The sequence below is a fragment of the Pseudorca crassidens genome, chromosome 7 (genome assembly GCF_039906515.1).
Source record: "Pseudorca crassidens isolate mPseCra1 chromosome 7, mPseCra1.hap1, whole genome shotgun sequence".
In the NCBI taxonomy this organism is placed as follows: Eukaryota; Metazoa; Chordata; class Mammalia; order Artiodactyla; family Delphinidae; genus Pseudorca; species Pseudorca crassidens.
In genome coordinates this window covers 69,532,219-69,555,058 of record NC_090302.1, presented here as the reverse complement: position 1 = coordinate 69,555,058, position 22,840 = coordinate 69,532,219, and the positions used below count along the sequence as shown (strand labels likewise).

At 38.9% G+C, this 22,840-nt stretch overlaps 1 protein-coding gene across 3 annotated transcripts in view; it reads right to left on the bottom strand.

The window, feature by feature from the left end:
• Positions 1-22,840, bottom strand: part of FOCAD (focadhesin) — a 312,885-nt gene that overhangs the window by 270,447 nt on the left and 19,598 nt on the right. For 2 of the 3 annotated variants that reach the window (XM_067744497.1, XM_067744499.1), the window contains exons 2-4: positions 14,857-14,945; positions 12,088-12,162; positions 9,244-9,398 (exon numbers count right to left, since the gene is read on the bottom strand). In XM_067744497.1, the coding sequence (XP_067600598.1) occupies positions 9,244-9,398; positions 12,088-12,162; positions 14,857-14,913 (287 nt within the window). In that variant the 5' untranslated portion in view covers positions 14,914-14,945. Of the gene's footprint in view, positions 1-9,243; positions 9,399-12,087; positions 12,163-14,856; positions 14,946-16,090; positions 16,182-22,840 lie in introns of all 3 variants that reach the window. The other variant, XM_067744498.1, reaches the window with a different exon arrangement.

Here is a 22,840-nt window from a genome sequence, read left to right as displayed (position 1 = left end):
GACGATGACTCTCCATCCACTCAATCTCTCCTCCCTCTATCCCATTTTAATCTTTTTTTTTTTTTTTTTTTGGCTGTGCAGCATGACATTCGGGATCTTAGTTCCCCTACCAGGGATCAAATCTGTGCCCCCTGCAGTAGAAGCGCAGATCTTAACCACTGGACCTCTAGGGAAGTACCCACTCCTCCCTCGATCCCAGTCAGAGTAACACAGAATATCATCACCTGTACTTAAGTACAATTATGTTTCAAAGCTAGAGCTGAGCTGAGAGGCTGAGAGATACCTATTTCTAGAGTCATGGCTTTACCCCAAGTTCAATCTTCAGTAATAATGTCCCAGTCTCCTCTCTGTTTTGAGAATTACCACTCCTTGTCCATTCATATGGTTACTATAGAAAGGATCCCAGCATATGAATATTCACACAATGAAGACCCAGCCTGTAGAGGGTTAAATTGTCGTTTCCCCCACCACCCACCACCACCACCCCCCACCCCGCAAAAAAAAAGTACATCTAAGTCCTAATCCCTGGTTCCTGTGCATGTGACTTTATTTGGAAATAAGGTCTTTAAAGCTATAACTAAGGATCTTAAGATGAGATCATCCTGGGTGGGCCTTAAATCCAATGACTGGTATCCTTATCACACAAAGGAGAGAAAAGATTTGAAACACAGAGAAGAAGGTCATGAAAAGACAGAGGCGGAGATTTCAATTACGCAGACACAAGCCAAAGAACATCAAGGGTTGCCAGCAGCCACCAGAAGCTAGGAAAGAGGCATGGAACTGACTCTCCCAGCCTCCAGAAGGAACCAATCCTGCTGACACTGTGGTTTTGGGCTTCTGGCCTTCAGAATTGTGGAATAATAAACTTCTGTTGCTTTAAGTTTGTAGTCATTTGTTACAGCAGCCCTAGAAAACTAATACACAGCCCCTAGCAGAACTGACTGGTCCAGGAGTGAACATCTCACACATGCTGGTCCTTGGAAATCTGTAATTGTGGCCAAGAAATTCAAACCTCAGTCTGGCTATCTCTTACAGATAAGAGATGTTAACCCAGGAGCAGGTGGTGTCCTGTAGACTAGGAAGCAGAGAAGTCAGTTTGCTGCAAGAGAGAAGAGACACACAGCCTGTATCCAGTTTGTTTCTGAGGCCCAGGTACATCCCTGTTCTTAAGTCCTGTGGGACACCCCTTTAGCAAAATAATTAAAATCACCGTTTTATGCTCAAACGAGTTCAAGTGGGTTTCTGTAACTCGTAGCCCACAGAGTCCTGTCACACTCAAGAACCTTCTGCCCAAAGTCCTTTAGTAAAGGTCAGCTGGAACAAGTCCTTTCTTGGGTAGCTGCCAAAACAAACTGAACTGACTCAAGAACCCTCTAAGAGGGAGCAAAGGAAACTTCAGGCCTGAGCTACAAGCGCAGTGACAAGAAACAATGCAAAAAAAAAGGTGGGAATGTAAATTGATACAGCCACTATGGAGAACAGTATGGAGGTTGCTTAAAAAACTAAAAATAGAGCTACCATATGATCCTGAAATCCCGCTCCTGGGCATTTATCTGGAGAAAAACTTAATTCGAAAAGACACATGCACACCAACGTTCATATCAGCACTATTTACAATAGCCAAGACATGGAAGCAACGTAAGTGTCTATTGACAGATGAATGGATAAAGAAGATGTCGTACATATATACAATGGAATATTACTCAGCCATTAAAAAAGAATGAAATAATGCCACTTGCAGCAACATGGATGGACCTGGAGATTATCATACTAAGTGAAGTAATCCAGACAGAGAAAGACAAATATCATATGATATTGCTTATATGTGGAATCTAAAGAAAAGATACAAATGAACTTATTTACAAAACAGAAATTGACTCACAGACATAGAAAACAAACTTACGGTTACCAAAGGAGGGGGGAGGGATAAATGAGGAGTTTGGGATTAACATATACACACTACTGTATATAAAACAGCTAACCCATAAGGGCCTACTGTATAACACAGGGAACTATACTCAATATCTTGTAATAACCTATAATGGATGAGAATATTAAAAAAGAATATATATATATGTGTATATATATAAACTGAATCACTTTGCTGTACACCTGAAACTAACACAACATTGTAAATCAACTGTATTTCAATAAAAATTTTTTAAAAAGGGCTTCCCTGGTGGCGCAGTGGTTAAGAGTCCACCTGCCAATGCAGGGGACACGGGTTCGTGTCCCGGTCCGGGAAGATCCCACATGCCGCGGAGCGGCTAGGCCCGTGAGCCATGGCCGCTGAGCCTGCGCGTCCGGAGCCTGTGCTCCGCAACGGGGAGGCCACAACAGTGAGAGGCCCGCGTACCACAAAGAAATAAACTAATTAATTTTAAAAAATGGAAGCTCAATTTTCACTGGCATAAGAGCCAAACCCAGATCTCATCATAAGGAGTGTGGGTCAATAATGATGCTGAACACTCCAGAGAAAAAGAAAAGAAAAAAATTTTTGGTCAAGCTTTACAAACTATACTAATTAAAACCACCCAGAAAAATTGCTCTTCACTAGGTAAATACAGCACAATTACTACTGTGCATATGAATACCATATCTCAGGTTTCCTTTGGGGTTTATTTGATTACGGCATTAAATACTGCTCATGTATGCTCGGTCTCCTTTTGAAAAGACTACAATTAATGCTTGGTTCTTTAGTTTCGAAATATTCTAAATATGAGATGCAAGGAAGTACCCATACTAATTTTCCTTTTTTTTTTTTTTGCGGTACGCGGGCCTCTCACTGTTGTAGCCTCTCCCGTTGCGGAGCACAGGCTCCGGACGCGCAGGCTCAGCGGCCATGGCTCACGGGCCCAGCCGCTCCGCGGCATGTGGGATCTTCCCGGACCGGGGCACGAACCCGTGTCCCCTGCATCGGCAGGCGGACTCTCAACCACTGCGCCACCAGGGAAGCCCCCCATACTAATTTTTTGACCAGGGATGAGAATAACAAAAGTTTGCATTGAAGAGAATTATACAAACATCCCAAAAGAGGGCATCCTGGGTATCATGGGAGCAAATGGTACAAACGTAGCCAAGTCTCTTTTTAACTAGAAAGGGTAAGTGGTCAGTTTTAAGTACAGTAAGTCACCAGCAAATAAGAGAATGTTAAACACTAGATTAATGATCAAGTCATTTCCTAAATTTATAATAAAATTATATGAGAAAAGAGAGACGGAGCCAGGAAGAAAGGGAGGAAATAAAAAAACAGTTCTGTGGAACCCATGGTTAACCCATAAATGACAAAAAATAATGTTTCTTTCAAAAAAATCTAAAAGATATAATGCTATTGAGTTTTTGCTTGGGAAAGTTCTAAGTACCAGAAAACAGCCTGATTTCTTCTGAAGCACTTTTCCATTATAAAAGTAACATGTGGGCTTCCCTGGTGGCGCTGTGGTTGAGAGTCCGCCTGCCAATGCAGGCGATGTCGGGTTCGTGCCCCGGTCCAGGAAGATCCCACATGCCGCGGAGCAGCTGGGCCCGTGAGCCATGGCCGCTGAGCCTGCGCGTCTGGAGCCTGTGCTCCGCAAAGGGAGAGGCCAAAACAGTGAGAGGCCCGCGTACCGCAAAATAAAATAAAATAAAATAAAATTTAAAAAAAAGTAACATGTATTTCAGTAGTCACTTTTCTTAAATCACCTAAAAACACCTTAGCATAAATACATGACTCTTACAATGGAATATTTTGTGACAAAGCCTTCAACCAGATCAGTTAACTTAAAAAGAAATAGGGCAGAATGTCCTAGATGAGAAAAGTGGCTAGAATTACTTTTCTGGTGATGAGCTACAAGTTGAGAGAGATTCTGTAATTTTAGAGAAAGAAAAAGAATTCGAAAAAAGGAAAAGAGAACATCTGAAAACAAGCTAAAAGGCTTACGGAATACTTAAAAGACAAGATGAGGAGACAGACATGGTCCAAGAATTCTGTCATTGTCAGATAAGAGTTAAAATTAAATGAGCAATGATACCAATGTAGATATAAACCCTGAAACCATCTCAAATTCATGAAAAATTCTCTGACTCCCTGGCTGCAAATGAAAGCATGCTAACTAAGACTGTCTTCCTCAAATCTTGGAAAAACCTCATAAAGGCATCCTTCTTTGGTTCTTCTTCTCCTGCCAAATAAAATAAAGAGAAAGAAGCTAAATAGTACAGAAAAGCCTCAATAATACAAGGTATGAATACAGCGTCTCCTTGTTGCTAACCGTTTCCTACATGATAACAAAGCAATTAAGTGTTCCAAGGAACAGGGTCATCGACAAAAGAAAAGACCCTGAGAGATAAGAATTTTCTCATGAAATTACCCTAAATCTTAACTGCAAATAGTTCTCAAAGTCATTTTAAATCTAACTGGACCCTCATCAATCCATGATCAAAGACTCACTGGATCCAGCAGCTTTAGCCGGGACCCATTATGGGCATTTATTAATATCCTATTTGAGATTTATTAAAAAGTAGCCTTTAGGAATCTCAGAAAATAGACTTTAATCTCTCACACCCTAATACATTTTTTTCCCCCAAATACATAAATTGCAGGTCCATTCCCTGTTTGAAAGCACAAAAGGAACACAAATGAAGCGCTAGTTTATCTAGAGCATAACCGTCCTACCAAACACATTTTTTGAAAGAAGGGGTGGCGGGTCGGGGAAGCAGCTGAACTGAAATTACAGGCTGTCATGACATCTCAGTATCGAAAACTAAATACCTGGTTCCACAGAAGAGTACTGTTTTTATTCACAATCCCGTTACTAAGCAACTATAACAATGGCTGCATGAGCTTTCTAGAAGCTAGTGCAGTTAAGGGAGGGGGCGGGGATCTAAGGAAAGAAAAATGAGGAAACTCCTTGCTTTGGCAATCTTTATCATAGGATAAACTCAAATGTAAAAACAAAAACAATCTAAACTGAAAACAAGCAGTTCTTTAAAGGATAAGAAAAGGACATGCTACTATGTATATCATTCACCCTAATTTTATTTAATTTCAAAATTTACATTTAACTGGTGATAATAATTTCCTAACTGTGTTTTCTCTGTAGCCCCCTTCTTTCCTTCACCCTCCCTAGGGAATATTTTTTTTTCTTTCAAATTTCCTTACTGATTAAAAGAACATTTTCAACCTCTTAAATCCACTTCTTTGTTTACAGAAGCTATAAAAACTAGTTTACAATTGTTTCATGTTGCCTCAGCTTTGAACCGAGAACACTCTGGACATCCAACTATTCCTTTGAAGGGAACAGTCTCTCAAACAGAGCCAGATACTTTCCCAGCCACTCCCTGAAGTTTAGACAACCAGAGCTTTACCAATGTCAAATCTTACTCAAAGTCAGACTATACAATGTAGCAGGCTCTAGACCAATGTTTCTCAAATTGTGGGTTGGATTTGGGGGTGGGGGGTGGTTAAGAGGAGGCAGCTTTTCATACATGTTCCAAGGGAATTTACATACTAGACCTGCAAAGATCCAAGGAGCAGGTTATAAGGCTAGGAGAAAGAACCTCACTGACTTTTCCTCCATCTTTCCTTGCAGCTTTCAACATTTACTGCAATGCTGAGAAAGCTCTGGAAGCTACATCTTCTAAATATCTATTCCACAGAAGGATGCCGTTTCTCTCTCCTCTTTCCCTCTTTCTCTCTTCCTCTCTCCCTCCCTCTGTCTCCATCTCCCTCTCTCCCTCCCTTCCTCTCCCTCTCCTTCTTTCTCTCTCCCTCTGAAGAATGTTAGGATACTAGGTAGGCAAAATGAAAAAATACAGTTTTAGGCTCATTCTTCTGCATCAAAGCTGAGCAATCGTTGTGTGGCTCTGTTCCCAAGGTGCCTCTAGACTGCCATAAATCTCTATTTTAAGAAGAGAAAGCCACAGACAAGAAGAAATTTAAACACTGGAAACTGAAGATCCAAAATGTCTCAGCCAAGAACCACAGGGAAATGACAAACTCATTTTTGTTTTCAGATCCCAAAGATAAAAGATGGTTTTCTGTCTCAGAAGATTCCCTGAGGAGCATTTGGAGGAGGAGGCTGTTTGGATCCCTGTTTGTAATTAAATTAAATTTAATTTATTAAATTTGATTCTCATTTTGCTTTTGTTAAGGCATAAACAATGCAAAGTATAGTCTTTGTAATCACTACAAACCACAAAGCTCTACTACTTGAAATAAAACAAAGGAAATTCTTCAGAAATTATCCTTACCTCTACTGACAACAATAAAGAAAACCTAGCACTTATATAACACATTTCACGATCAAACTGATGCAAAAGTTAAATTGGTTAGCTTCAGAACCTACTCTGCCTACATCTCCTGTGGCTAACAATTTAGACAACATGAACACTCTAAGAAACTTTAAAAAAAGTTTTTTCAGGATCCTTCAATTGTTAAAATTCCTATATTTGCTTACCATAAAATTCAAGGCTTTCTTCTATATCTTGGCCATATTTCCAAAGACCCTTGAAAACTAATGGTAACCTATATGTGTAAGATTACTCATTGAAGCACTGCCTATAATTGCAAATAATTGAAAACAATAGGGAATTGGTAAATTACAGCATATTCATACAATGGAATATTATACAGCCAGAAAAAATAGAAAGCACTTTATGTGTGGTAAGGAATGATGTCCAAGATATATTTGCTTCATTGAAAAATGCAAAATAAGGAATACTATGTATAGTAGGCTACTAATTTTTTTTAAGAAAAAACATGTACATATAAATTTTCAGTTATATGTACATACAGCATCTTTAGAAGGACAACAACACCTGTTAAGAGTTTTACCTGAGGAGAAAAACTGAGATACAGAGGAAAGACAGAGAATTTGCCTCCTACACCCTTTTGAATTTTTTACCACGTGAACATGTTGCTAATTCAAAAAATGTATTTTTTAATTTTAAAAAATCTAATATTACTGACAAATTTTCACATATACAGATGACATGCTGATCCACTCTCAGCAAAGCTTATGCTTTTTGGTTTACAATAGTGATGATGGACTTATACTGATGTGTGAAGGATATCCCACACCAGCATAATTTTCTAGTAGGACATTCTGGAATTAAAGGTATAACCTAACATGCTCTAATTATCCCTTAGTCAGAGACATTAGCTGGCCCCTGGCCCCTTTAGCTGCTGATACTCTTACTTTTGGATATAAACAGTACAACTAGACAATGCAAGGAGGTTCTATGTTTGTGAATTTTAAGGCATTTGAAAATATTTAGGGAGGAACTAATACTACACCTGCATTTAAAAAAAAGGGTGAGGCAAAATCTAGGTGGCTTGCTTAAGGGCAACCAATAAGTTACAAAAAGAGAGACACATTAAAACTTAACCTTTTAGGACTTCCCTGGTGGTACAATGGTTAAGAATCCACCTGCCAATGCAGGGGACACGGGTTTGAGCCCTGGTCTGGGAAGATCCCACATGCCATGGAGCAAGTAAGCCCGTGCACCACAACTACTGAGACTGTGCTCTAGAGCCTGCGAGCCACAGCTATTGAGCCCACATGCCACAACTACTGAAGCCCACACGCCTATAGCCCGTGCTCTGCAACAGGAGAAGCCACCGCAATAAGAAGCCCGCACAGTGCAATGAGAAGCCCGCGCAGTGCAACAAAGACGCAACGCGGCCAATAAATAAAAAAATAAAAAAATTTTTTAAAAAACAAAAACTTAACCTTTTAAAAGCCGCCTCAAAACTAATCTTTTAAAACTAATCTTTCTAAAAACATTTGTTTGAGTCTGTGCGCGTGCGTGCATGCGCACATGGGCGTGCACACAAAGAAAAAGACAGAAAATGAGTTAAGTTTTTAGCCATGATCGAACCTTACTTATTCAGAAAGATTTGGTCATCTACTAACTGCTGAAGAGTGTGCTAGAGACAAAAATACAGGTTAAAAATAGAAATATATTGTGAAAGAGCAAGTAGCCCAGCTGAGAAGAGGGAAGTGTCTAGGCAGGAGAGGTGACATCTGAGCTGAGCCTTGAAGGATGAAGAAGATGATATCAGAAAGAGAAGGGGAAGGAACATTCCATGCAGAGGTACAGTATGCACAGGCTCGGGAACAGGTATGTACGGCTTAGAGGAGGGTTCATGGCAGAAAACGCAGGTTGCAGAAGGTGGGAACTAGTTTGGGAAGGGCACGTATACCATGCTAAAGGGCTTGGACTTATAAATGTAGATAGCAGAATATAAAGAAAAAAATCAAGGCTCCAAAAAGATTCAAAGAGTTGATGTAAGGGAACAAAATAAGATTTGTGAAGAAAGGTTAAAAGGCCAGAGGTTACTTAACCTAATAGACCTCAAGTTTAGGAAGGCACTGTCCATACATTGATGGTTACAGTTGTACTCCGTCTCCACAGAAGGCAGAAAAAAAGATTAAGTATTCAGCTCTGATGATACTACAGTAAAGGTGAGTAAGAAACATCAGGAGAACAAGTAACCCCACAGAGAAGGAGGCGGGGGCCTGGGTTAAGAGTTGGGAGAAGGGGACAGAAGCTCAAATGATTTAAAGCAGGCAAAACTGAGGGCATATAGATCAAGACCATTTCTTGAAGCAAAGAGTGGCACCTCCTTTTCAGGGAGTATCTTACAAGAGATGCTCACTTCCATGGGATGGTTCAAATACAGTCTTGTTTGACTACCTCAGAATGCCCATTTTATCCCCTGGGATTCCATTAACCTCAGTCTGTGAATGGAATAAATATGGTCATTCCAAACAAATTCAAAGAACATTATTTACTTGGAATAATCAGGGGAAGACATGTCTAAACCACAAAATGCTTTTAAAGAAATTAGTGCTGTTAGTTTCTAACGCATGCACTGATGCTAAAGGCTGACCAAGTATTGCCAATAGTGTATAAACTTTACCACTGTGGAATGATGCTTATGGGCAACCTGCTTTCTTAAAATAAGTCAGGAATTTGTACTGCAAACTGTGAGTTATAAACTACTTAGCTATTCCTTAAAAAGAGCAATGACAAAATAAGCAGAACCCCAAAACTTAAGTACAGCAAATGACCACAAATCCCCAAACTTTTAGAGCTTAAATTAGCATGTTCTCACCACATATGAAATTTCAACTGCATGACATTTTTAGGGAAATAAAAACAACTGGCAAGTAGGATGAATGGTGACCCTTAATGGCAAATGAATGAATTTTTTTCTAAAACTTTAAATCATTAACTGATGAAACATGAAGGAAAGAGCACCTGGTCGATGGAATCAAGTTGAGAATCCCATTGAGAACATAGCTGAACTCCGCAAGATCCTGAGCGACAAGGGCTACCAGACCCTCACAGCAGGCTGTTCGAACCACGACATTATCACTGCAACACTTCTCCCACAGCAAGTTCAAAGCAGGAGTCTGAAATCAAACAAGTGATTAAAACACACGTCTGATGAGCAGCAAATGCATATACACCCCCAGCCATTCATCAAAGTGTAATTCAGGGCTTCCCTGGTGGTGCAGTGGTTGAGAGTCCGCCTGCCGATGCAGGGGACACAGGTTCGTGCCCCGGTCCGGGAAGATCCCACATGCCGCGGAGCGGCTGGGCCCGTGAGCCATGGCCGCTGAGGCCACAGCAGTGAGAGGCCCGCGTACCGCAAAAAAAAAAAAAAAAAAAAGTGTAATTCGTTCACAGTGGGCTAACTTTCCTCTACAAAAACCATGTCACACCATTTGTAGAATACACTAAAGTCGGTTTTCCAAGAGAGGTAATGGCTATGTTCTGATATAGCAACTCTCTCTCATCTGGTGCCTTTGCTGCAAAATGAGGCTGGCTGCAGAAGTATGACCTGAGTCCGAGCAACACAACTACTAGGAGATCGAAACTATGACTTGGCTCCAGCACTGTGCTCTAACTAAGCCATTTAACCAGACATGAACAATACCAGCATATCAGTTAGTCTAAGTTGGACTCCAAATCATACCTATGCTTCAAGCCCTAAATGGCAGTAACATTTTCAGAAAATGTTCCTGCTCTCCTCCCACCAACCTCTATCACCCACATGCCACCCCACTGTCCCCCACAATGTCCCTGCCCCAAGTGATTGAAGCTGAATGTGGACCCAGAGGAAGGAGACAGAAGTAGGACAGGCTACGAGCAAGCTGCTGGTTCCATGACTACAAACAAAAGCCTAGAAAAAGTGTTTTGTCCAAGGAAGACTGTGACTTCTCCCCCTCACACTGTGAACCTGTCACTTTTGACAGGAAAGCACCGGAAGGACACACAGATAAATATAAGTTCTTTATTTTGAAAAATCCTATAAAAAGAGAAGTTCTAGCTTTCATAACTTTCTCAGGAACTCATGAGCCTCCCCTCAAAAATAAAGGTTCACTACTAATGATAAACCTCTATTTGAATGTATTGTGGGTTAAGTCCATTTAGATTTTACATGTTGTTTTGGGGATTTTTTTTTTTTTGCTTTTTTTTTTTAAAGAACACACAATGAAGCTATTTTTCCTTCCTCCTGACATAATTTATTAGGGAAACATACAATCTGGAGAAAAAAAAATTAAGATTCCCCAGCTCCCATAGAATAACTAAAAGAATGAAAATCAACATTAAATTGTGCTAACTTTCCCACAGTAGCTGAGAGCCTCTTCAGTCTTAGAATCCCACTAACATAACAATACAATTAACAGTCACTGAAGGGAAGAAATATTTATATTCCATTTCTTTTATTCAGAAGGAAATTTTATTCACCTTTATGGACAATACCAAAGCGTTCTAAATGTCATCACTCCACTACTAAGCCAGAATAACAAAATAAATGAATAAAAAAAACTGTTGCCTCAGGTAATACTGTGCCCTCATGGAAGTAAGCATTCATTTATTAGAAGAGGAAACATTTAGTTACAGGGATTTGACATTCAGTAAATCCTGGCAGTTTAAGTAAAAACACTAGATCTTCTCAGAGTACATAATGTGATTATCGGCAGGATTAAGATCAGAATTCTCAGAAAACCTAATTTATATGACTACATACAAACACCAGATAAATGCCAATTAGTGAAGTATGCCCCTACATTGACTTCAACATGTCAGCAGAAGCTGTGAAGAGATGTAACTTGGAGCAGCTAATAAAAAGGAATGTGAGAGAAAGGAAATCAATTTATTTCTGTTATGAAAAAAAAAATCTTATTTCCATCACCTATATTCTCCATAGAGTGACCTTAGAGGACCTACTTAAGCAGAGCTTCCAATCAGCATGTCAAAATACACAACACTGGTCAACCAAAACCCAAGTGGTAAATATGTCAGTAAGCTGGCATTGCTTCAACTCTTAGCATTCAACTGCTCTATGAATGGCACAGAATTTTTCCTCCAGCTCCTCCTGTCAGGGGATGACCTTTCCGACTTAGAACGCATATTTGGGGCTATACCTAAAGCATGAGAAATCTCCTACACCCAAACAGAGCCACTATGTTCACTTTCTCCATTAAACAAAAAGATTCCCTCAGCAGTAACTCTATCAGCCTTCTCTAAAGCATGCCTACCTTCCTTCCACCCATGTTATTTTTCATTAATAGTCATAAGAATACTCCCCTTCACCCCTTCCATATCTCATTCCTGGAGTGTTGTTACAAATTTTAAAGTTTAAAAGAAAATCATGGCGGGCTTCCCTGCTGGCGCAGTGGTTGAGAATCTGCCTGCCAATGCAGGGGACATGGGTTCGAGCCCTGGTCTGGGAGGATCCCACATGCCACGGAGCAACTGGGCCCGCAAGTCACAATTACTGAGCCTGCGCGTCTGGAGCCTGTGCTCCGCAACGAGAGGCCGCGATAGTGAGAGGCCCGCGCACCGCGATGAAGAGTGGCCCCCGCTTGCCACAACTAGAGAAAGCCCTTGCACAGAAACAAAGACCCAACACAGCTATAAATTAATTAATTAATTAATTTAAAAAAAAAAAGAAAATCATGGCAAACGAACAAAAAAAGGCAAAATCATTTCTATAGTGACCTGAACTGTGAGGAAAACAAAAGAAGTGCTTATGCAGTCCAGCTAGCAGCAATATCTGAATAGAACTAAAGCACAAAGTTAAAGACAGACCTGGTTTGTGGACTGGTGGATCTTTTCTGAAAAAACATTTTCCTTTAGAACTGCAGCAATAAGATGACCTGCAGCCTAAAAAAACAAACAAAATTAATGAATACATTCCCTTGGAAGTTCTCGCTCAATAGTGAATTTGAAGGTAACTAATAGCAGTACTAGTTGATATGGTATGCCAATCACTCCCATTCATAGTGTGTGCTTTGTAGAAGGCACTGTATTGGCACTCCACATACATAATCTCTTATCTTCATTAACAACCCTCAAGGTAAGCATTTTATCCTACATTTTATCCCAATAAGCAAACTATTGTTCATAGATGTTGAGAAAATTGCTGGAATTTCAGTTTAAATTGCTGTCACTTAGTATTAGAAGATAATTTGAGATTGCTTAATCCATTAAAGCATGAGAAAAGTGAGAAACTCCACAATTCTTAAAATCATCTTCGCAGCTAAATGAAACGCATCATTTTTCATCATGCCCTTAATGAAGATCGTCATCCCCATCTTCATGATTATGGCCCACACAGATTTGAACCAACAGGTCCTCCCCTCACCATGACCATTCTCCTTCCTCTATGCTCTATGATTTAATTTTTTTTGTTGGTTTCTCATAGGTTTCAGCCCCTTAATAAGCTTTCATACTCATAAATCTCTAAAATTTTTCCATATCTTCTTTGGTCAAAAAGCCAGTAATTAAAACTAAGATTCTTATAGGAGAGCTGATTCCATAAATACGTAAATGTCATTATTTCCCATCACCTCAACTCCACTCTCCTAGTTTTTCAGCACCACACAGCACTGCTGTCTTAGAGCCACAGGCTAGCAACAATGACAGCCATGCTATGTATGGGTTGGGAGAAACTTTGCTTCGGCAACAACTGTTCAGCCTGCCCTTGAGACCAATGTCTGAAAAGACTATGAATACCTGTCAGTGTTGCAAAGTCTCCCGAAAAGCTCAGACAAAAACAAAGCACCTACTCCTTCATTTCTTTTTGTATTTCACACATTGGAATTGAATTCAGACCTCAATGCTTGACGGTCTAAGTTTTACAATACAAGTCACACATTCACATGAATTTTAAGTTTAGATGAATGAACTGTCTCTTACCTCTTTGTTAAAGGGATAGTAACAAAGAATTGAGGACCAGTGAATAGTTTCAGTTCCTGTTTACAAAATATACCATATTTCATTGAATGTAACTGGCCATCAACTGCGAGATGCACCATTATTTTATGTACCATCAAGAAAGAAAAAAAGTCTGCCAACTAATCTGTGTTATACAGTGCTTCTTATAATTTAAATTTCTTATTTTATATTAATGAAAGAGCTCTTTCAGACTCTTTTAGAAAATCATGGCCAACTTCATAAATGTGCAGGCAATACCAACTGTATAATGACCGCTGCCATCAATTACTAGGTACAACCCAATTTCACAGATGTTAAAATGTGAAAAAGTGTGTATGAATCAATGAAATATGGTGCTAACACTGAGCAGTGGTTACAGAAGAACAATAAGAAGTATTCAGAGGACAGGGCACAGTTGCAAGAACCTAATGAAACCAATATGAAACACAACAAGGACAAAAAAAAGCTACTGTTCATACTTAGAAAAAGGACTAAAAGAAAAAAGCTTAATGATAAAACATCCCCCCATTGCCCACCAAATTCAATTTCTCTAATTTACCTTCCAATTTATCTCTCCAACAAATCAGAGAATATAGCCTAAATTGATTTTAAAATACAAAATCCAAGTATCAATCAGCCTATACTGCTACTTAAGTTTTCCGTAACAGAACAGTTTAGATATTGTACACTAGACAATACACTTTTCACTTAATTGTAACAGCAACACAAATAGGCATTTCTTGATTTATCTATGCTAATAAAGGGACTCCAGGTACAGAAAAATAAAAACTGTGGACAGCATCCTCCAAGCATTCATCTTCTTCTTCATGGTAAGCACCTGTGCTGCACAGGATATGACTCCAACCCAGTCAGGTAGAAGGGAATCTTGCATAAGGAGTGTTCTACTCCTCATGGAAGGGTTCCCCACTACCCAGCTAAGTCAATTCCCACAGCAGGCATCTCCGAAGGTAACTGTTGAAAGTATCCAAGACGCTGTACGTTGGTAAGTCTTCAGGCAGGCTTCTGCTGGCCCCTTAGCTTTACTCTCACAAGAAAAAATGGTAGCTATTATGGTACCTTGATTAACAGGGATGCTTCTAGTTAGCTGAAGGCTAACCAGAAAATCAGTTCTGTTTTAACCCTAATAACTGAAAAGCTCTTCTAAAATAAATTAACACAATCTTCTACCTGAGTTAGCATGTAGATCCAATTTTTTAATCCAGGGTATTTTACCTATTGAATGTCATTATTATAAATATCTTTATTCTTAATGTTGTACTGCAGTAGAATATACCTTTTTCAACATTAATCTCTCATACTTTGTAGATGTATAACCATTTAATTCTGTTCCCAATAATTAATTACAGACCAAAAAATATATATTCAAGGGTTAATCAAGGTTTTTACCTCTAAGAAGAAAAGTATGACATAAATGAAAGCAGAGATTGGTCAATTTCAATATTTACTTTCCTATGTCATACATAAATTTTCAAATTAACTGATATAAAAGTTGTTTATTAATATATATTTCAGTACACAGAAGAATAAAAATATTTAATGTTAAAAATATAAAATTCAATTAACAATCCACCAAAAATGTTTGTTTGTTACCATGAAGCATAAACAAACAAATAAAATTACCTGTGATTGGATAAGAGAATTTGGAAATTCAAACCTTTTCCTGATATCATCTGACATTTTTACTTCTCTCACATGTACGTAAGCAGATTCTGTAACCAAAACAAAAGAATATTTGTTAGTCCGGAAACGGAGTTCAAACCAACTATTTGTCAAATAACATGAAAGTAATTCATTCCAAAGACAACAATGGACATAAAGCACAGGGCTCTGCAGAGCAATCCCTTGGCATACCCTTCCCTGTTAACCACTTCAGCCCTCAAATGCCATGACTGATAAATAAACTAAAAATGCCCAACAGCTCTTAGTTTTTCCCATTAGAGCAAATCCTGAAACAGATGAATTCACTCCACAGAAACAAACAAAAAAATCCAAAAGTTCAAGCCTAAATAACAGGATTTTAAAAGTTCAACCACACATTTGAAATAGAAATTAATTCTTCTGTGGATCAAAACTTCTGAGGAAGAAAGAATCAAACTTTCACAAAATTTTTAAATTATGCCTCACTCTGGCACAAGCTTCCGTTTAATCATGAATCCAACTGTTAGTGACAAGTGTGAAGCATTGGTGAGCTTTTTCAGGAAGTATAGAAATGACCTAGAAACTCACACATCAAAACAGATCCTGTGTCTTCTGAAAGAGGAACAAGCAAGCAATTAGCACCAACTTTTAATATTTACATCACACCTCTCTGACTCCTACTGGGCTCTCAAATACAACAACAAAAACAAAATCATGGAGAAGGGCAGGTGGCAAAGTGGAGGCACAGAACTAATAAGATTTCCCAAGGATCCCAATTTATCCAATTCCCATGCAGCACTGAACCCAGCAAATTACACCACTCTAAAAAATAGGATGCTTTAGGCCACCTATTTATTACAGTATAACTTAAAAAAAAAGCTTGTCAGTACTGTTCTCTAAGTCACCTTATAAAAATAACAGGCAACAAAACCAAGCTTTCCTGATCTCAAAAATGGAAGCTTCTTGGTTTGAACCTGCAGCGCTTTCTCACTATTGTCCTCCCTTTCTTCCAAAGGCCAACTCCCTGAATAAATAATTTATACTACCTTTCTTCCTCAACATCTAAACTTTGCTACGGTAAAGTCCCTTGAATTGGACATTTCACAGCACTGAAACAACATGTTCTAAGACTGCCAACCATGTCCCCTGTCTAATTTACTCCTTAGCTTTTAAGCAGGTCAAAATTTCTTCAACTTCCCCGTTGTATTAATCTCACCTTTCTTGAAATGTTCTTCTCTTTTGTTCCATAAGTCATCACAACAGGATTTCCCAAAGTGTGTGCCTGGGAAACCCAAGATAGAGATCTCCTCGAGAGGAAAAAAGAATTTTGTAGGGACATATATTGCCATCTTGAAGATTCAAAGAGTACACAAAAAACCAAATAATACATGAAATATTTTAGAAGGTGATACAATAGAAAAAAATAAATCTGATCTCTTTTTCTATGAGTTGGTTTTTGTTTTTTTTTTTTGTGGTACGCGGGCCCTCTCATTGATGTGGCCTCTCCCGTTGCGGAGCACAGGCTCCGGACGCGCAGGCTCAGCGGCCATGGCTCACGGGCCCAGCCGCTCCGCGGCATGTGGGATCCTCCCGGACCGGGGCAGGAACCCGTGTCCCCTGCATCGGCAGGCGGACTCTCAACCACTGTACCACCAGGGAAGCCCTATGAGTTTGTTTTTGAAGTACAATTGACCTACAATGCTACGTTAGTTCCTGTTATACAACATAATGATTTGATATTTCTAAACATTTCAAAATGATCATCACGATAAGTCTAGTTACCATCACCATACAAATGTATTACATAATTATTGACATATTCCCCACACTATACATTTCGTACCTGTGACTCATTTATTTTGCAACTGGAACCAGAGGCGGGGGGAGGCGACTGGATGAAGGCAGTCAAAATGTACAAACTTCCAGTTATAAGATAAATAAGTACCGGGGTCATAGTGTACAACATGATAAAGGTAATGAACACTGCTGGATGTTATGTATAAATGTTAAGGGAGTAAATCCTAAGACTTCTCATCACAAGGAAAACATATTCCTCTTCCACTTCTTTAATTTTGTATCCATATGAAACAATGAGTGTTCACTAAACTTATTGTGGTCATCATTTGATTATGTATATAAGTCAAATCACTATGCCTTAAACTTATACAGTGCTAAATGTCAACTGTACCTCAATAAAACTGGAAGAAAAAAATGTTTTTAAAAAGGAAAGCCAACAGAGTAAAGGGGGGTGGATGAGAAGTGAGGGATGGACACACTTCCTATTTAAATATGGTGGTCACCTTAGAGGGTGACATTTGGATGTTAGCCACACAAATCTGGGAAAAGAGTGTCACAGGCACAGGAGACAGTGAGTGCAAAAGCCCTAAGCTAATAACCTGCTTAAGACTCATCCCAGAAAGAGGAAAAAGATGAGTCAGGGACAGAGTGAAGGAGGAAGAGAATGGTAAATCAGAGTCAGTGAGAAGCCAGACCACAGAAGGCCTTGTAGGCCACTGGACGGACAGATGTATTTATCCTGAGTGAAACTGTTAACTACTACAGGAAAAAAAAAAAAAAAGTGGTAAGATTTTAATAGAATCACTGAGGTGAGGAGAGGTCAGATTCTGGATATCTTCAAAGGCAGAGCCAATGTGGCTGCTAATGGATTAGATGAGAGTATAGGAGAAAGAAAGGGTCAACGATGACGTCAAGGTTTTTGATCTGAGCAACTTTATTCTTAATTTTAATTCCTTTGGGCATTTTACACATTAAACAAAACCATGTATATATTACTTACCATAGCATTTTTTTACTAAAAGGAAAAGATGGAGTTGCCATCAACTGAGACAGGGAAATAAGTTTTGTGAGGGAAGACCAGGAATTCCACTGGATAGGTAAGTTTTAGATGCTTAATGAATATCCAAGTGGCAATGTCAGGGAGAAAGTTGGATAAATGAATTTATAATTGAGAGACAGATCTTAGTTGGTGATACAAACAATGGTGTGTATTATTAAAGAATCTGAGAGGTTCTAAAGCAAGAAGTTTGATAAACTTTGCTTAACCCAGAGTTTGCCAAACTTATCTGGTCATGGCCTACCTATTTCTAAAAATACCTGTTAACAGTCTACATAACCAGCCTCCCCTGGGATACACCTTGGCAAACACTGCTCTACTGGCTCCTCCAATTCCTCTGTCCACTCTGCTTCTCAAGCACCATCTTCCTGAAGGTGCTCCCGAGCCTTTTGCCTTGTGCTTCTTTCATGAAAACTCTCCTGGAGCCTTCATCTCATCCCTATCTCCAAACACTTCCCTACTATCTCTCATGAGGCTCTAAAACACCAGAAATTGGAGAGGTTAAAAACAAAACACATATTTTCTCTCATAAAAACTGTTTCCATTTCAGCGCATCTTCTCTCAATTCTCCTCTCACAATTTTCTTCACCAACATTCTCTAAATCCAGTCAGTCACAAAGTCAGCTTTGTTCTTTCCAGCATCCCAGAGTCTACCTTTCCTCTCCATTTCTCCATTCATCATCTTCGTTCCTCATGCTAGCCTTCCTTCAGTAACTGCTTAATCTTGGGGTTCTCCATGCTTGAGTTCATCCCATACGCTGCTGTCAGATTAACTGTCCTAAAACGCTATTTCCATCATATCATTTCCCTGTAAAGAATTCATAGTGGGTTTTCAATAGCCTGTCAGATTAAATGCAAATTCTGATTCCCAGGTTTTAAGTCTCCAACAGCAGTCTCACACATTCGACTTCATTTTCACTGTTGTCTAATTCCAATCTGGTTAAAACCATTTTCAGAATAGTCCCATGTGCTCAAAAATCTGCTCATTCCTAAGGGATTTTATTTATGCTGTTGTCTCCTATATAAAATGTCCTCTGTCTGTTCCTACTATTTAAAGATAAAATTCACTTCATAGCGTATCTTCTCTGTTAAGCCTTTCCCAAGCAGCCACATCTTAGAGCAATCGCCTTGCTTTATATTTCTTCAGTGCTATTGCATTTGGTCTGACCCATACTACCATGTGACTATTTACATTAGGATTGTTCATATTTTTCTGTAAAGGGTCAGATTTGCCACTGTAGCAGGAAAGCAGCCACAGACAATACATAAACAAATGACCAGGGCTGTGCTCCAATAAAACATTATTTACAAAAACAGGAGGCAGGTGGGCTGTAGTTTACTGACTCCTGGTTTACATAATGACTATTTAATTAATTTCTAAAATTTGTTGACAAAAATTACTACAGTTGACATTCAAATTGCCCCTGTGCATCCAAGCACAGGTAAATACATAAATAAGATAAATTATACATGTCTTATTATCTAAAAGATGAAAAAGTTCTCTTTATCATAGAAAACAAACTTTTTCATGCCCCTAAACTCTGAAGGAAATTTCTCACATTAGGCTTTCTATATGGGATACAGAGTGATATAATAAACAATAATCTCAATAACAAGCAAAACAGAATTTTATGTTACTTCTTTTTTCAACAAACACTGGAGAAAGCCATGGTTATAACATAACATGTAATTCAGAAAAAAAACCTCTCAGCTAATGGGGTCCAAGTACAGAGTTTCCTGATGATCTAACCTAACTCAATAGAAAGTCGACTTTAGAGTATCCAGAGAAGCAGAGGGTTATCAACTTACCACAGAATATACTTATGCAAATGTCAAGAGTGGGAGAGTTAAATAGAAGAAATGTGGGGTTATACTCTGATTCAGGCCTGAACGATGGAATTCCAAAATGCTCTGGGGACCAGACAAACAGCTGGTTAGGCTAATAGCTTATTATGGCAGTGAAGAAGCTGAGCCCTCCGGAAAGAGGACTTTGTCTCCAGGAGGTGGGCCAATGGAGTAAAAGAGCACTGTTTTTACCAAAATTGTCTAAGTATAGATGACAAATACCTAAGCTTACAAAAGACAGTCCTAATTTCGGTACAACACTTTAGAGAATAAGTAAGTTTTTAAAATCTATAGTAACTATCTTTCCTTAGGCATTCGCAAAACCACTACCACAGCTGCAGTATGATTTGATATCATCCTTGATTTGCTATCCTTGCGCTACCAACTGCAGGTGTCTTTCACCTGCTGGAGACATATTTCAAGGTTAATCACAACCACTTCACCTTTCAAGGTATCAAAACATCATATTCTCTTAGGGAATTTCAAAAAGAGTATATATTTTGCTTTAGCATTGGCAGTGTAGCATGTGTCCTACTCTATTTTTAATCTCAACGTCCCTTGGGCATTTTATACATTTAAGAAAACAATTTATATATTACTTCTTACCCTGACATTCTTAGTCACAATATGCTCCATAAACCACGTTACAAAAAAAGAGTATTTGATTTTAAAAGATTTATCTCCAACCTGTCATACTGCCTTTTTTGTCTGTCTGAATCTAAATCAGAAAGAGAATTTTCAATGAGGTCTTTAAGTTCCAAGTGAATCAAAGTATTTGTTTAACTTAAGCAATTATCATCTTATCTGCCAAGGTGTTTCAGCCACACAAGAACACTTCCCCAAAAATAAATCAATTGCACTCTAGAAGCAATAAAGGAGCAGCAGATAGATAAAGCACCTTAGGTTTTCAATTTTCTCAATAGTTTCCCTAGGATACAAAAATATACAGCCATAGATCACACAAAAGTATTTAGTGTCAAACTTCAAATGAAGGATACAATCTGAAAAACAAGAGAAGAATCTCTCTATAGTAGACCCTCAAACAACACAGGGGTTAAAAATCTATCTAACGCCGACCCCCGCACAATTGAAAATCTGCACACAACGTTATGATCAGCCTTCCACTGCCATGGTTTCTCATCCACTGATTCAACCTACCACTGATCGTGTAGTATTGTAATAAAGTATTTATTGAAAAAAATCCATGTATAAGTGGACCCGTGCAGTTCAAGCCTATGTTGTTCTAGGGTCAACTGTAATTATATTCACAAGTGCTATGGAAATCTAGCAGAGGGATTATGCAGGGTAGTTTGCGGGGGCCGGTGTCCAATGGTCACAGAGAAAGACTTGACTTTGAGCACTCATGACTACCAAATTTCTATATAGGAAGGACTCAGGGCAGCAATGTAGGTGGAAGTCAGGGCTACAGAGAGTACATTCTGGAAGCTAGTCTACAAAAGCAAAGTCATCATCAGACTGATAAAAAGTAAACTTCCCTCACATTAAAAGGACCCTGTTTCAGAGACACAACTAGGACTTTTTTTCTTTCTAACACTTTATCAACTCTTCCAATTATCAGTTATGCATTTACTTAGCTTCTTCCACCCACAAGTTAAGCTATGGAACCATCAGACTGAGGATTTTTAACACATATTTTGACAATTTATTACTTTTTTTAATGGCTTATAGAAAAGCTGATATGCACCATCAATAAATTTGACCTGATCTTATAAGTTTATCAAGACTGTGGCTCAGGGGTATATTCCAGACTCTTCTAGTTGCTTCACTCTGCCCCTTAAAGAAAAAAAGAAAAAGACTTTTCAATCACCCAATATTTATATCTTCCTTGTTCTCCTACCTACGTAGCTTCTCACCTACCTCTTCTCAGTCCCTAAGAGTCCCACAGCCTCTCTAGTATTTGGCAGCTGGAATCTGTTTCATCACCCTTTATTATATCCCAAAACCTGCTAGAAACTCAAGCTTAACCTCAGCTCTTGCTTCAAAAGCTTCAAAATCCAACTGGCTCCTGCGCTCTCAAATTAATAGGACAATAGGAGTCCTCCTAACGACATGATTCATAAAAATGGAAATGTCATGGGAAAATTGCAATGGAAAGTTTTTAATACTAAAGAGTGAGTGTAAGAAAATAGTGATTTTTAATCATTATATTCACTAAGTCATCATTAAATTAAGCTGAGAGTAGGAAATACTTGTATTTTCACCACTAATTTCAAAATCAAGACGAGGTAGAGGTCAACCTACTGGTATGACAGAACCACTTGGTCAATCAGAGAAAGCAGGAACGGCATAGACGTGGCAGAGACTGCTACCTATCCTTCACTATCTGTGCTTTTCTTCTATATTAATAAAACTGTAGCCTGACCAGCTGTATTACATTTAGTAGCCTCAAGTATGGCCACAGAGACTGTGTATGTGATCAAGTTCTCCCCAGTGGAATCTGAGCAGACACGATGTGCCAATTCCAGGCTACAACCTGCTTCCTCCACTCTATTCCCAACAGAACCAGGTCTTGGCAACAACTCAGATTCAATCATGTGCATGAAGACAATGCCTCTAGGACACGGCTGGAGAAACAAGATGGAAGGAGCCCTAAATGATAGCTTAGAGCAGAATTGCAAACCTGAAACTCCAAAAAAAAAACCTACTTTGTTTGAACCATTGCATTTTGAGGTCTGTTTGTTGCAGCAGCTAGTACTTCCTTAATAATATATTGGACCTGAGAGCATCTCCCTTCTGTACTTTTGTCACTGGAGAAACAATGTCAGAGGGGTTAAGCAACTCAACAAAAAGGTACTCACCCTAGCAATTCACATGACAAGGGAGGTTTCTTGACTCCCAATCCAGTGTTTCCCTGGACTATCAGTAACATGAGGCATAACCAGCACACTCCACATTCCTGCATCATGTCCCAGGAATTTTAAGATCTGTAATTCAAGTGCTGAGCAAATTTAGGTGACTGTAAGTTCTGATTATCTCACGGGTTGCAATTTACTAAAATACATCAAATTGCTATCATATTCTTGCCTTTACAATTTAGTTTCTTCTCAGTTACATCACATGTTAGTTACGCATAGATTTTGAAATGGGAGTCTAAAATAAGATCAAGGGCAGGAAATACCAAGTTCGAGCTTATTACTGTCCAGGAGAACCAAACATGAAAGTAAGAAACAAAACCACCAACTTCAATAATGTCTGATTTGTTACAATATTTTCTTCAATTATTCTTGGATTATCTTTTCTAAAGTG